This window comes from Meleagris gallopavo, chromosome 1, assembly GCF_905368555.1.
Source record: "Meleagris gallopavo chromosome 1, MGAL_WU_HG_1.1, whole genome shotgun sequence".
NCBI classification, from domain to species: domain Eukaryota; kingdom Metazoa; phylum Chordata; class Aves; order Galliformes; family Phasianidae; genus Meleagris; species Meleagris gallopavo.
In genome coordinates, this window is record NC_139404.1 from 126,603,327 (window position 1) to 126,618,188 (window position 14,862).

The following is a 14,862-nucleotide window of genomic DNA, read 5'->3' on the forward strand; positions in this document are numbered from 1 at the left end:
GGAAGGGGACAGACTCTTTAGCGGGGTCTGTTGTGATAGAAAATGGGGAAATGGGTTCAAATTAGAACAGAGAAGACTTAGATTGAATATAAAGTTTTTTACAATAAGGAAAATGAAGCACTGAAAGAGGTTGCCCAGAGACATGGTGGATACACCATTTCCCTGGACATATACAGAGACAGATTTGGGCTGGACAGGGCTGTGAGCAACCTGGCCTAGCTATAGGTGTCCCTGTTCATTGCAGAAGAGTTGGACTAGATGACCTTTAACGGTCCCTTCCAACCCAAATGATTCTATGATTCTATGGTTCTAAAGTTGGTGGCACTCAAATGGGTGACTCAGAGAATTCGCAGCTGAATTTAGGTGTTCTCGCTTACTTTCTGGAAGGCTGCAGACAAACTAGTATAACTTGGGTTATGAGTATAGCTTTTATTGATCATACCCTAGCTGTAAGTCTTTAAATACGCTCACTATTTTAATCCATGGCACTGCATTTATACACTTTGCCAGATGGATGTGTTCCATCTGTCCTTTTCTTCAATGGCATATCAAAAACATTAGCTCAGACATTAAATCTGTGCAAGGGTGAGCTACGGTCGATAATTTTTTTCATCATCTGTCAAAGTCCATGAAAGATCAGTGATCTGGATAAATGCCATAATGTTATTCTGACCAATAAAGGACAGAGAGGAAGACTGAGGGGGAGACTTATAAGGTGTCCAGCAAACAACAGACAACATTTTTGATACAATAAATGTTTAAAATAATTTGGGAAATAGGAGTCAGAGTTCTGCAAATTATCACCATTACTGCAGCTCGAATTAAGGGTGAACCAGTGCACAGGTAGCATTACGCACAATAGAATTTTCTATGTGTTAATCACTTTAATATTTAATTTCTGTGAATCTTGGCTCCTTATGAAGAGTGGGGCAGAATCTTAAGTGCTACTGCCTGTGGTGTAGAAGCCAAAGAGATTCATCAAGTGCACGAGGGCAGGAACACAGCATCAATAGGAGATTTGTGGTGGTTGTCTCACTGATACACAGCTGGATGGTACACACTTTATTTTCCTATTTTTGCTTCTTGTTTTTTCCTAGCAATCCTTTTAAAGTAAGAGTTCTGTGGACATTTGGAAACAGTCTGTCATCATATACATCTTTGCAGACTTGCACCCCGTTCCCTGACCGAATCCCAGATAAAAGGAATATTCTGTTAAGAAGAGATACATTCTGGTGACAGGGGCTTGTGTGCTTAAATATGTGCCCAGGTTGTGACTGATAGATTCCAGAGGTGTGTTAACAGTGTTGAACTGCCTTTTCATTTTCCACTTGTGGTGTTGTCATATAGTGCCTGGTTTCTGGCCGCAATTTTTGAGCTCAGCTGGTCAGGATTTACAGCTGCTCGGAGTTCACCCCTAGCTCTTGGCAGCCCTGTTTTGATTGAGAATGGCTTTTCTCTTGGCTGGAAGGCATGCAAATGAACATGGAGATGAACAGGACTTGATCAGAAAGATGAGTTGATTCTAGGACACCTTGCTTTAGGGAAAGAGGTCCACACGACTTCAGAAATGGAGAAGGGAGATACCAAGCTTGTCTTTGAAGACTGGGCCAGCCAAGGACACTGTTTATTAGTGTCAGCAAAGGTAGTATAGTGACAAAAGCAAAGGAGGCTTCAGCCAGAACCATTTTATGTCTTCTCCTCTTCCTGATTCATGCTTTATCCCTGCTGGTGTTTGCTCCACTTCTTTCTCCACCTGCCACCTTGCTGACATTGCTTCTTGAGCTTTATGACGCAGCACCAGCTGATATTTACCTCATTAAGAGCAGTTTCTGATAAACAGCAACCATGCAGGTGCTCAGAAGCATAGTCTGTTCTGTTATGAGCAGGACAAAGTTTCTCTTTGTCCTGTGTATATGCTGAACTATAACTGTGAGGCAGAAGAGAAGATGATCAGCTGAACTCTTCCATGCACCCTTGGGATACAGCATCCACAAAACAATGTGCCTACATGGAGCTTTTGCAACATGTTCTGCAGCACAGATTTGTGGCTCCTGAGCATTTGTGTTGACCTTGTCGAGGAACCATTCCTCGTGTGTAGCTGGAGGAGTAGCTGCTCCCACTTGCACCTTCAGACACTGGGTAGATGGGTGGCAAATGGGCAAAGCAATCCTTTCCATAGTCGTCTTCCCATAATGAAGGAGGAAGTGTCTCTCCCTGCCACTCTGCGCAGAGTTGTGGCTTTTCTTTGGATGAATCCCATGCTGGTAACATGTAGAAACAGCCGAACTGAAATGCAGAGTGGGAAGCTGACCCTAAGGGAGAAGCTTGAGGAAGCGTGTTTCTGTGATTCTGTGATCAGGCTCTCGTGGGGCTCATGGTGTGAGATAGCTCTCCAAGGTGCCTCTCTGTCAGCTCCTCTGATGTTAGTGAGCATCACGATGTGAGCTGAGAGTGCTCAGAGCAGGAACAGACACTGAGCTATGTAGGCACTCAGTGGCACCATGTGCTGTGAACCAGCATAACTTTGTGGGATTCGTACACATCTATTGAGGAGCAGCCAGAAAAACTGCTGCTGAAAACATGCTGTGACAGATACATGTTTAAAAGAAAGCAATTAGGCAAAGCAGCAATTGCAGCACCATCATTTATGTATCTGCCCATCTGTAGATAATAACATTTGTAACTCTAGATATCTTTTGGGAAATTCTTCTCCTTTTATATTTTATTAAATAATAATTTTCAGACAACTGAGTCATCACATCACAACAATGGTAAGGTATTTTTAACAGTGAATATTTTCACTGGTGTTTGACAAATATCGACTCGCTTTCACTGCAGAGATTGTTTACATAAGAATAAGGAACATATCCTTCAGAAGAAAGAAACATACGTCTGTCATTCTAGAAGTATCTGAAAGAAAGGGGAAGAGTAGGAGAAGGAGAGATAAAATGGGAGTAGTTATAAATTAGGATATTTCAGTACAATTAGCTGCAGATATTCTATATATTTAGTTCTGATATTTTATAAATATAGATATTCTGATATTGTAAATATATATTCTCTGTTTTAATTCTTAATGATGTGCAGCAAAGAAAGAAGCAGTTAATGTTTAAGACTTAGTATACTATTAAACACAAAGGCTGAGTGATAGGCACTTGAATAATTTAAACTCTAGTGGCAGACAGACTAAAATGATAAAAAGTGACATGTCTAAACATTAATTTTGGCTTATACTTCAGTTTGCTTGCTGTTATTGTGCATTTTTATTCTTGCTTATACCTAATTTACACAGAAAACCTATTGCCTCGTTGTTTCTGATTCACATTCTGAGTTCAAGTTCAGGTTTGGACATTCATTCAAACTGTTAAATGCTGGTCTTTAACAAAGGCATTTTTTTACTTAGTATTTTTGTACATACTTTGAAATAATGTAAATATTAATCATTATCCTTAGCTTCCACATGTATAATTCTTTGGCACAATATTAAAACAAAGTACTCAGACCGTGAGACAAAGAAGAAACTCAGTTCCTATTCATAGCCCTGCAGAGATAAACTAAGAGCAGCTTTTCCGATCCACTTTGCCAAGTGGGGTGACATCTCAGGCAGCCTGGTGCTGCTTCTGGTGAAGCTGGGAAGAGCCACCATCCGTGAATGAGCATGAATAAGAACTTTGGCTATTAAGATTTCTGCCTTGTGAGCAAAAAGAAGAGTCTGGGGCTTTTGTTTGTTTTCCTTTCCAAGGCAGGTTCTGATATTTTAATGGAAAGTATTTACAAATACAAAATAGGAGCACACACTTCCCAAGTAAGCAAATAAATAAGCTTAGTAATGATAGTCACACCCATTGATCTAGTCATTGTACAGTCATAACAGATAACAACTCTTTCCCAGCACAGGATTAAGGGAGGACAGATGGGACAGGTGTAGCAAAAAGTGAATTTCTAGGAAGGATGAGGTTGTAGTGATGTCTCGCTCCTAAAGTGATCAGTGTGAAATGCACTTATCTTAGCTCAGTGGTTATCTCACCACAGTGTAAGCTGCTGTTGGTGGTGCAGAAAAGAGAATTTTGAGATTGGATGACGGGAGAAATTAAAATTTAGCTTACTAGTTGTTCTCAGGGTCCTGCTCCCCTCCAGGATCTAATGGCATTAACAAAAAACAGAAGAGTAACCAACACTGCCACAATCCATACAAATGTTAAAGGAGTGGTTGGATCCTGCACTGTGCCACCAAATACTGCAGCTGACAGAAACCCAATGTTTCCTGCACCAAGATGAGTATTTTGTATTAGAAAGGATTATTCTGGTATATTATTTACTAATAAATTAGTACAACCAATTTGTGTGTATCTCAGCAGTTGCAGTGACAGTTTTACATAGCCTCCAGCCCTCAAGAGGAACGACTTGATCATCTCTGTTCTTTAATAGGAGCTAATGACTTTTGCATTTCCTTGCCACCTCCACTTGTAGGATGTTGGTAAAATTAAGAAAAGTTGCAAATTTCCTAAAGGTCTGTAGGGAACTTAAGTAATTCAGTCTTATTCACGTGAGTCAGTGTTGTTGAAATGATGTGACCTTACAGCCATTTAGAAAAAAAGTGAATTTAAAGTGTTTTTAAGCTGGAATCTACTCTCCCTGTTTTTGGAAGTGCTACTGAAAAAATTATATAAATTCACTAAGACCATTGCCACCAACTAGTGCTGTCTAGATTCAGGATGTATCCGTACTGTGAAAAACCAAAGGGATTTGAAGGAGATGTTTTTCTATAAATGATTTTAATAAGAGCTGTGATTGTTCTGTTATTTAGCTTGGAATTGTGCCTGAAGCCTGCCTCAACCCGTATTGTACAAATACGTTACACAGAATCATTATAGGTGCAGCTTCCAGCCTTGATTGTGTCTGGATGAAACAATCCGGTGAACATCATTGATGTACTGGAGATAAGAGTAGTGAGAAAGGTCCCTTCTTGCAGCCTGTGCTGTGCTGTAGTCTGTTTACCGAAATGTTGGTAAGCAAGTGGAAGGAAGAAAGAGAAGAAAGAAATCCCTTGAGACCAGACAGCCTTACTGATAATTTTCAAAACCTAGTTCAGTTTTAAAATCTTTACTTTCCAGAGGACCTTACAACAGGAGTCTTTGATGATGTATGTAAGTGTTTTCTTATTTTTGTAACTGTCCTAACGCTGGTTTGTTTCTCTTCTCTTTTCTCCTAGTGGAGTTTTTGTACTGTGATTTGGCTTCCATGAAGTCTATTCGGCAATTTGTGCAGCAGTTTAGAGCAAAGAATTGTCCACTCCATGTGCTGGTGAATAATGGTGAGTTCCATTCCTCTTTAACACATCTGCATGGGGGAATGTGACAAACAGGCCTTTCTCCTATCTCTTCACATTTCAAATTGATTGTCTGAACCAAACAGCAGGTTACAGCATGGCTGCATTAACAGGGATGTCCTTGTAGGAGTTAAATTGCAATGTATGACAGAGCATCAGCTGAGCAGGTTGAGCACCTGGGTGCCACCTCTCCTTGTGATGTTATCACAGGCTGCTTGCTGTTTTGCTTAGCTTTCCAGCACTAAAGCTCATGCAGAGGCAGCAGAATCTGAGCATTCCTTAAAACGAAGCAAAGCAAAGCAAAGGAAAAATGTACTTCATGGCTGTAGAAAAGCAGCCTTTTCACCTTTGGACCTTCAGTCCCTTTGTATTTTCACTGTATGAACACATGTGTTTAGTGTGTCTGTGTGGTGAACTGATTGGGGGGTCAATCTATTTAAAATATGATCTAGTAAAGTATCCAGAGACCTCAGAGCAGTCACTGCTCAGATCAAGCTGCTGCTGGATGGTTGTACATCAAGCTGCATCCTCAGTGGTCACAGAACAAATTAAAAGGATGATATTTATCTTGCAGTCACACAATTACCAAGTGAATCTCCTTACTCTTAGGGATTTAAATTTTTTATGCAAATACTTGCCATCTAATTATTCTTTATAGTGACAATATTTTTTGGAAACTAGCCTGTACAATAATTTTCCTCCAAAGCCCTATATGCCTAATGTGCACTTTCCTAAAAGGGAATTTTCTCCTATGTGTTTAACTAGAGGAAAAACCTGCCAGCAACAGTTTAGGCTTCTTTTAGAAGTTTTCTGCTGTTATGTGCCGCTGCTCTTGTTTTCCCAATTATTTGCATGTATTTTTATTCAGGCATCCCAAAGAACACTTTCTTTTTCCTTGTGCGCCCTTCAGTCCAGGTGAGGGCAAAGGTGCTGCAAATAAATGATTTTGTTACATTTGTTGATACCTCGAAGAGCTCTCAATAAAAATTCAAGAATATTTTATTTCATGATTGATATGAAACATTTATGAAATATTCAAGGAAGTGTTCATTTTTATGTCATTAACCAAAAAAGCCTATCATTTTTATTTTAATTGTGAAGAACTTAATGGTAGTGGATATCTAATCCTGGCTACAAAATTTCCCTTGTTGCACATGCCTTCTTTTAAAAATGCACAGAGCAAGCTGTTACACAGATAGGAACAAAACTGCATCTTGAACACGTACAGTTTTGTGGAACAAAAATTTTTGTGATCTTCGAGGGCTGCCCCTAACCTCCATTAGCTTCCTACCAGGGCAAGGATAGGGCTTTGTTATAGGGCTTGGGGACAATGTGGGAGAAATGATGGGCCTAAAATGACAGCATGGATGGAAATGCTTCTGAAGTAAAGGGCTAGGTTCTGCCCGAGCTGCTGCTGAAGTGGGAAGGACAAAATTGCAGTTAGATTAATCTTCTTGGTCAAGAAACTAAGTTAGATAGAAATAGATCTCATAATATGCTTAATATAAGACCAAAGACCCAAAGCTTCTTTTGGGAAGGAAGTTCTAGACTAATATTTTTCTGAATCAGACTCTTTAGCAGGGTCTGTTATGATAAGACAAAGGGAAATTATTTCTAAAGCAGAGGATATTTAGATTGGATATAAGATAAAAGTTTCTTTATGATGAGGATGGTGAGGCACTGGAATAGGTTGCCCAGAGAGGTGGTGGGTTCCTCATACCTGGAGACATTCAAGGTCAAGCTGAGCAGAACTCTGAGCACTGATCCTGTTGTAGTTGTCCCTGTTCATTGCAGGGGAATTGGACTAGGTGACGTTTAAAGGTTTCATCCAACTCAAATGATTCTAGGATTCTATGATTTTCATGACCTACTGGAAAAACGTGATTTCACTTAATGCTTGGTTAAAAACTACTTAAAGCTTGAAAGGAATTCAATTGTTAAAAAAAATAATCTTTTTAGAAGCAAGGCTGAAATGAATGGTCTGACCCTGCTATTTACTCAGACTTTAACAGAATCAAGGAAGTGATCCCATCCAAAGCTGCTGTAAAAACTCCCTTACAATTAAGTTGGTTTCAGACCATTACCTGGCATATCACCATCCTCCACTTTGAAAAACTCTTTTCCCCATTTTATGGTTGTTTTTGTTTGCTTCTATAAAAAATCTGTAGCATTCCTTTTTATTCCTGCTGTTAAGGTGAAAGTCCATGTGTTCTCAAGGTATATATCAGGAAAAAAAAATCTAATTGGTATGCAGTGGCCTAAGGCAAAAACCTTTACGTCTTGTCTTGACTTTCCATCAGTACTGAGTACATACGAGAAAAATGCTGATATTTGGACTAATTAGTAGTCTTCTTCTTGTCACTTCTCCTTCTCTTTTATTCAGCTTCTTCGCTGTTATGCAATGCGTGGAGGAAGGAGATTCAGTCCATTGTGGGCTGCAGAGCTAGAGGCACTACCCACTCAAAAAACTCATTGCAGTCACCACCTCCACTGCCTCCATTGCGCAATCCTCTAGAAACAAACCTGGGTCCCTGGGAGCACAAGGCTTGCAGTAGCTTTTTTTTAACACAGACAAGTTACTGAGTATGTTTGTCAGAAGCATGTATGCTTTCTGTCAGAAAACTTTGTCAAAAAGACAGTTGTCATGGCTAATATATGGCTTAGAGAATTCCCAAAAAGACGTGATGGATTTTCTGTTTCAATGTATGCACCTAGAATTGTAGACTTCCTAGTATCATACAGTTCTTTGTTATTTCTTACCAATCTTGAAGCTCTAGCGTTCTTGATTTCAAGAATATTTGTTTTCTGAAGGTAGAACTTTCAGGCCAGACATCTGGTCAGTATATTTGTAGGGAGTCATATACTTTTAAGAGCCTGACCAGAAGTCTGTTGAATGTGATAGAAAGTTTCTATTAGGTTTTGAAAATGGACTTTGTGTGGGCTCCATGATTTCTGAATCATAACACTGGAAATCTAACAAATATGTTCCTGTCTTCACAGAACCAAGAGTTCTGTTAACGAAGACTGTATTCTTTTATTATTTTTAATGTAAAAACAACATGAACTGTTACATTGTGTTTCTCTTCACAATATATGAGTGTTATTTAATTGCTTTAAGTTAAAATCTTTTATTGATTTATATGATCATGTCTCTATATTAGTGATCAGTCCACATCATATCTCCATGAATATTTATTTTTGTGACAGTACATGATATTTTATGTGGGCTTTTATGAGCCTAACAAAAACACGGTCATTTCAAGATGAACAGAGGAAAGTTCTAACGTTATGCAATAATGCAAATTATGTAATTAACATTGAAGTATTATTAAATATAGGTGATTTGGAATGAATTGCCATGTTAGGTAAATAATCAGTACTACATGATGGAATTCTGCAATTTCTGAGGTTGCTGGTGATTTAAAAAAGAAAAATGTATCTGTTCTCCATCACTTGCTTGGCTCAAGATCTAGTTGGAAATTAATTTAATGCCAAACTCCTGAGTTGCAAAATATTCTCCCAGAGCAAGACACTCAGATCCCACAAGAACTTCAGTAAGGTTTTGGTATCCAATTGCTTCAGGCATTTTAAGAAGTCTAACATGAACATTCAGGGCTTTCAAAGGGGAGATTAGTGCACTGTAGTCACCTCTTCTCTTTTAGTTACAGTTGACTTTAGCATATACATTTAACTTTCTAATTTCTAATTTGAAAGGAAAAATTTGGTTGAACGCACACATGATTTCAGCTGACAAATAAAAGCCTGTTGTTCCATTGCTTTGCTTTCTGCATCAGTAATGTGCATGCTCAGCTCTTGTTTTTTTTTTTTAAATACACAAAACATGTTAAATATGCAAATATGGCATTGCATAAACATCCTTTAAAAAAAACAAAATGTGCTAGTGGTAACAAGGGAAAAAATGTTGTAACACCAAAATATAATGCATTTTATGCAGGGGGGAAAAAAAGTGAAAAAGAGGTTAGCTAAATAGCTACAGAAGGATGGATACAGTTTAGAAAACTTAACCTGACAAAAAGTCAGAATAATGCATCTTCTAGTCCACTAATTTGCAACTGGTGTCAATTTTTGTTGTTGTTTTTCGTTTTTTGTTTTTTAAGAGCATTTAGTATATTACGGCATTACAGTAGTGTGGTCATCTAATACAGTCATTAAAATAGTATTTGGATTTATTGAAAAGACTTCTATCTGAATGAAGCTGCAAAAGGAACAGATGTAAACATCGTGTAAAATTCCATAAGCAGTAGTCACTGATTCATGTGATAGTTTTTCTAAATTGAATCAATCATTTTTTTTCTGCGTGCTAGAAGAATTTCCAGATGTCCTTTAGATAATGCTTTTACTTATGTGTTCTTTGCAGTACTTAATGACCTTAAAACCATGTGAGTTAATACCAAAATCACATCTCTAGCGACAACAGTATAGCTTCAGATACCAAATACAACATTGTCTAATTCATTAACAATGACATAGCAACTACTTTCTCTGTTGCAGTTTACCAAATGGTTTGTAATTTTGCCTACAGAATAGAAAAAGACTGAAATACAATTACATTTAGCGAATGTCCTGGCATGCACACAAACAGAAAAAAAAATTAGAGATTTCAGTATATTATTAGCCAATTGTAGACAGGTCATATTTAATACATCTTGGTTTGAAATCTATGTGAGCCAATTTAAAATCAATAATTCTAAACTAGTGAATAATTCAGAGGTCCATAATCCATAATTTGTAGATCGTCTGAGAAATCTCAGTCTCTTGACAGAATGCATAAGTCTCTATAATCTTCCCTCTTTAGTGTCTACTGCAGAATAAAAGCTGTATTTGTAGGTAAGCTTGTGAAATATCCATACATTCCTTTGTGCTATCTACCCACAGTTCAGCCATGTGGAGTGTGGGCACAGTCCCTTGCATTGAACCATTTGCATGGAAAAGTCCCATGGATGCTGTCATGGTTGATCACACATAAAATTATTCTTGTCACTGAGTATTTGTAAGAACAAATCTTGAGAATAAATGTGAGATTTGAGGGTTAGGAACAAGGGAATGTAACAAAAGTAAGCAGTTTTGTGGGTTCTTACTTACAGGTGTTATGGATTGGTTAGGTTTAAACATAGTTACTTACGTTTATAGCAGTGGGATCCGGAAAAGATCCTGTCCCACTGGATTAGATAAGAGCCAGCTCCCCCCTCAGTAGCAGCTGCAGGCTGCTAAGACTATAAGATGGAGAGAAGAGAAACCAACCCAGAGAAGTGGAAAATCACTGGTGAACTTTCCCCGAGGGAAAGTTAGTGAGGAGGATTGCTGTTGACTCCAGCGGAACTTGGATTTCACCAGAAATAATGCTTTTCCTCCAGTCATACAGGAGGCTATGGTGAACTCAAGAGCTGGTCTCACATGAATCTTATTCCAGTGTCTTGATTGCAGCATCATTTTTCATCTGTACACTGCCTTGAAGACAAATTAGAGCAATATTTAATTGAAGATGAGGTGAAAGAGGAGAGAGAGGAGGACAGGCAGGGAGAACAGGGAGAAATAGTGGAAATAAGCAGAAAGACAGCTGGTCCTTTGCCCGTATGTGGTGGGTGATAGTAGACATCATGAGAGAACTGGGCCTTTGGGAGATGTTTAGAGCTGGAGAAGGTCATCTGAATTCGGTTTAAAATGAATTTCCCACAGATGATGGGAAAAACTAGAAGAATTGTAAGAACAGTAACATACAATATTAATTTGTTCTAGAACCAGATTTTTTTTAAGACCGATGACATTTAGCCAGATTTCTCAGCAGTGGTATCTTTATTAGAGAGATGACTGGAAATGTGGAGGTTTGCTAATCACACTGCACTTTACAGGTGTTAGCTGCCTTGGGTACTGGAGGCAGCTTGCCTGGGCACATGTCACATCACTGCTCCTGCTGACAGTACCCAGTCCAGCTTGTCCAGAGCCACCAAGAGTCATTCAATGCTCACATCTACTTAGTGCCCGGATTTTTAGCCACGGTCATCAGCTAAAGCTTTTGTTGTACTTGGATAGCATTGCTGTCTGCCACAACGATACGTATCCTATATAAAGATATCAGATTTCTTGTAAAAGGTTTATTTGTTATTTGAATTACTAATATGTCAGAAGAGCACCTTTGGGTTACTTCCGAGTGTCAGACTGTAAGGATTTTATTCATTAAAATCTTGACTTTTGTTTGATGTTATCTCTCTCTTTCTAGTTATTTCCAAAGCTTTTTCTGTGTCTGGGATATCAAACGTTTTATGAAAAAGGAAATATCTCAAGCTCCATATGCTGCAGGTTCTTGACCCACTTGCTTTTATGTCCTGAATACGATTTTTTTATCAGTGGAAGACAGATACAAAATTCAGCTATTGACGGATTAGGAAACCCAACTGGTTCTGCTTTAGTGTTTGGGACATTTGCCACTGGCTTTTCTGAGAGGCAGGAATGAGCGATGGTTTATTCTAACCTAATCTTTTCATGGCTTTTGGGTAAAATATTTTTTACACAAAATGCAAAGCAAGATATTTTAATTCTAGGAGAACTTTCTATTGAATGAAAAAACTATGATTGACTTTCCTATTTTCAGGTTGTGAAGGGGATAACTCACCACTGTGCCAACACAAATAACAAAACATTTACTGAGCATATACTTAGGATTTATTTACTTTTTTTCTAGCCAGAAATGATAACGTATGCTTGGATTTATTTTAGTATAAAACTAAAACGTCACTTATGGGTCATATTTTCTTTTCTAAACTGATACCTTTTCTGGGGAACTAACGTGCATTCTTGTATATTCACTATGTTGCAGTATGACTCTGAATCCAGAAGTAAATCTGAGGTATTATAACCTGTTTTCCACTCAACCCCACAAGGTTTCAATTTTTGCTGTTATCATCCTTGAATAGAGACATAGAAACGTAAAATCATAGAATCATAGAATGGCCTGGGTTGAAAAGGACCTCAAAGATCATCCGGTTTCAACCCCCCTGCTATGTGCAGCATTGCCAGCCACCAGAGCAGGCTGCCCAGAGCCACATCCAGCCTGGCCTTGAATGCCTCCAGGGATGGGGCATCCACAACCTCCTTGGGCAACTTGTTCCAGTGTGTCACCACCCTCTGAGTGAAAAACTTCCTCTTAATATTCAAACTAAACCCCCCCGTCTCAGTTTAAAACCATTCCCCTTTGTCCTATCACCCTTGTAAAGAGCCATTCCCTCTCCTGTTTATATGCTCCCTTCAAGTACTGGAAGGCCACAATGAGGTCTCCCCGGAGCCTTCTCTTCTCCAAGCTAAATAGTCCCAGTTTCCTCAACCTTTCCTTGTAGGAGAGGTGCTCCAGCCCTCTGATCATCTTAGTGGCTGTCCTCTGGACTGCATCTTCCTTTTTTTTTTTTTCTATTTAACTTGTCTTTGCTGGAAATACACAATTGTTTTACTCTGTTGGCATAACCAGTACAGTCCACTTCTCACTTATATGTTAATGCATGAACACTATCAGCTAGCATTGCTCACTTTGCAGTTCCTCACCAGTTAGACCAATTTCTAATGTTTAGGCTAAAAGTTTTGATGCCAGCTATTTGTCTTAGGCTAATTTATTTTTATTTAATATTTGTAATGCTAGATAAGATAGTTCATCTGTTTTCAGATAAGAGCTAGAAAAAAACATTGTGGTTTTTTTTATGATGTCAAAACTGATGGCAAGTTTCTTTAAAAAAGCTCTTCACATGTTATCATATTTTGGAATTGGGATTTGATTACTGGCAAGATGCTGCCTTTGTGTCAGAGATGGATGAACTCTTCACCACCTGTAGAACATTCCCATGCTGCATTGAGACAGAAGCATGTTAAGCGTTTCAGTGTAAAAACCATTTTTCACTTTCTAACAGCTAAAGATTTGCCTGTACCAAGCATGTCCTGACTTGGGACTGCGCAGGTCTTGCTTTGATTCATAGCTGAGGCACGGCTGTGGAGACAGAAGGTGATTTCTGCACCCTCCAGACCTAAATGTCTCACAGACATGGCTGATGAGCTGCTGTAGCTGGTGTCCTCGTGTTGCTGCTGCCCATATCTCTCTGCACATGCTGGCTGCTGTATGTTTAGACATAAGGACAAAACCAGCGCAGTGGTAAAGGGAAGACCCAATCTGAATGCAGATGGGTCAAGACTGTAACTTGCAAGAGAGAGATTTATACAAGAAGCCAGGGTGTGGAGAACTGAACTAGAAGAATGTCAGCCGAGGATTTGAGGGTTTAGAACGGTGAGACTGAGAGGTTAAAAGGGAGAGATGGCAGAAGAGTGAGTGAAGAGTGCAGAGTCAGATGAGAATCTTTAGGATGGGGAAAAACCCAATGGCATTGGTGTTTTCTAATTAAAAGACTTTTAAACTACGAATGTAGCATATATTACTCAATCAAGAAATATAAAGAGAGCAAGTAGCAACGGGGAAGCTGGGATTGGTAGTGAGGATGAAGAGACACACTTTATTTAGGACCTCATTATAATCTCTCTCTTTTGTTTAGCCTCTGACTAATCATAAAACTTTCACAAATTAACTCCCACCTATCCCCATGTCACCTGTGGTGGAAGCTGAGCCAAGGAAGGGGAGGCTGGTGGGAGACTCCTGGCCCAGTAAGGAAACCAGACTTGGACCGGAGAGAACGGAGAGTGGTGTGTGAGTGGAAGCACATGCAAGAGGCACGGTGAGATCCCATGGGATCAGGCACAAAGACTAGGGCAGGTGGGTAAGAAAATTAGGGACAGTGAACTCACCATTTGCAGGGGAGAGGCAGATGAAACTGGTAAGAATGTCTGGGGCTGAACCTCTCCCCTTCCCAATGCACACATGCTGCTCCTCGATGAGATTGATGTTGGGTCACCTGATGTGGGGTAGGAGAGAGAGCAGAATGCAGGCAGGGACTTCTTCTGGGTGGTGATGCACTGGAACCAGTTGCCCAGGGAGGTTGAGGATGCCCCATCTCTGGAGGCATTCACGGCCAGGCTGGATGTGACTCTGGGCAGCCTGGTCTGGTGGCTGGCGACCCTGCACATAGCAGGAGGTAGATGATCTTTGAGGTCCTTTTCAATCCAGGCCATTCTATGATTCTAGGAGGAGGCAAGGGAGACCTGGGGACACCCCTGCTCTGCAGCCCAGGTCTCAGAAAGCAGCAGTGAACAAACCTACTTTCAGGTGTCCAGTCCCATCCAAGGTATGTCCATGCATGCCTAAGACTGTGTCCCATCACTGAGGACAGACAGATGCCCTGGTGTCTGAGGGTCTGGTCCCCCAGTAGGACTCTAGGTGCCACCTAGATCATTATGCTACTGCATAAAATTTAGGTGGTGGTGTTCACTATAGCATATTTAGGAGAGAATTAGAATGTGCTGATGTATAGCTAGAAAGATCCACTGGTAGAACTTCTGGTCTATGCATGTGCAACCTAGTGCAATTTGAGAACTCTGTTAGTGGGGAAGTTTGCCCTGTGTGCCCGCACTCGTGGAGGGAAAAA

At 39.7% G+C, this 14,862-nt stretch overlaps 1 protein-coding gene across 8 annotated transcripts in view; it reads left to right on the forward strand.

Annotated features, from left to right (window-relative positions):
• DHRSX (dehydrogenase/reductase X-linked) overlaps positions 1-14,862 on the forward strand; it is a 205,852-nt gene that overhangs the window by 142,636 nt on the left and 48,354 nt on the right. For 6 of the 8 annotated variants that reach the window (XR_014880367.1, XM_085213011.1, XM_085212976.1 and 3 more), the window contains one exon: positions 5,213-5,314. The exons of the other annotated variants lie outside the window; for them this stretch is intronic. Coding sequence is in view for 5 of the 6 variants with exons in the window: in XM_085213011.1 (XP_085069137.1) it covers positions 5,213-5,314 (102 nt within the window). In the remaining variant the exon portion in view is untranslated. The remainder of the gene's footprint in view (positions 1-5,212; positions 5,315-14,862) is intronic. 8 annotated transcript variants of the gene reach the window in all.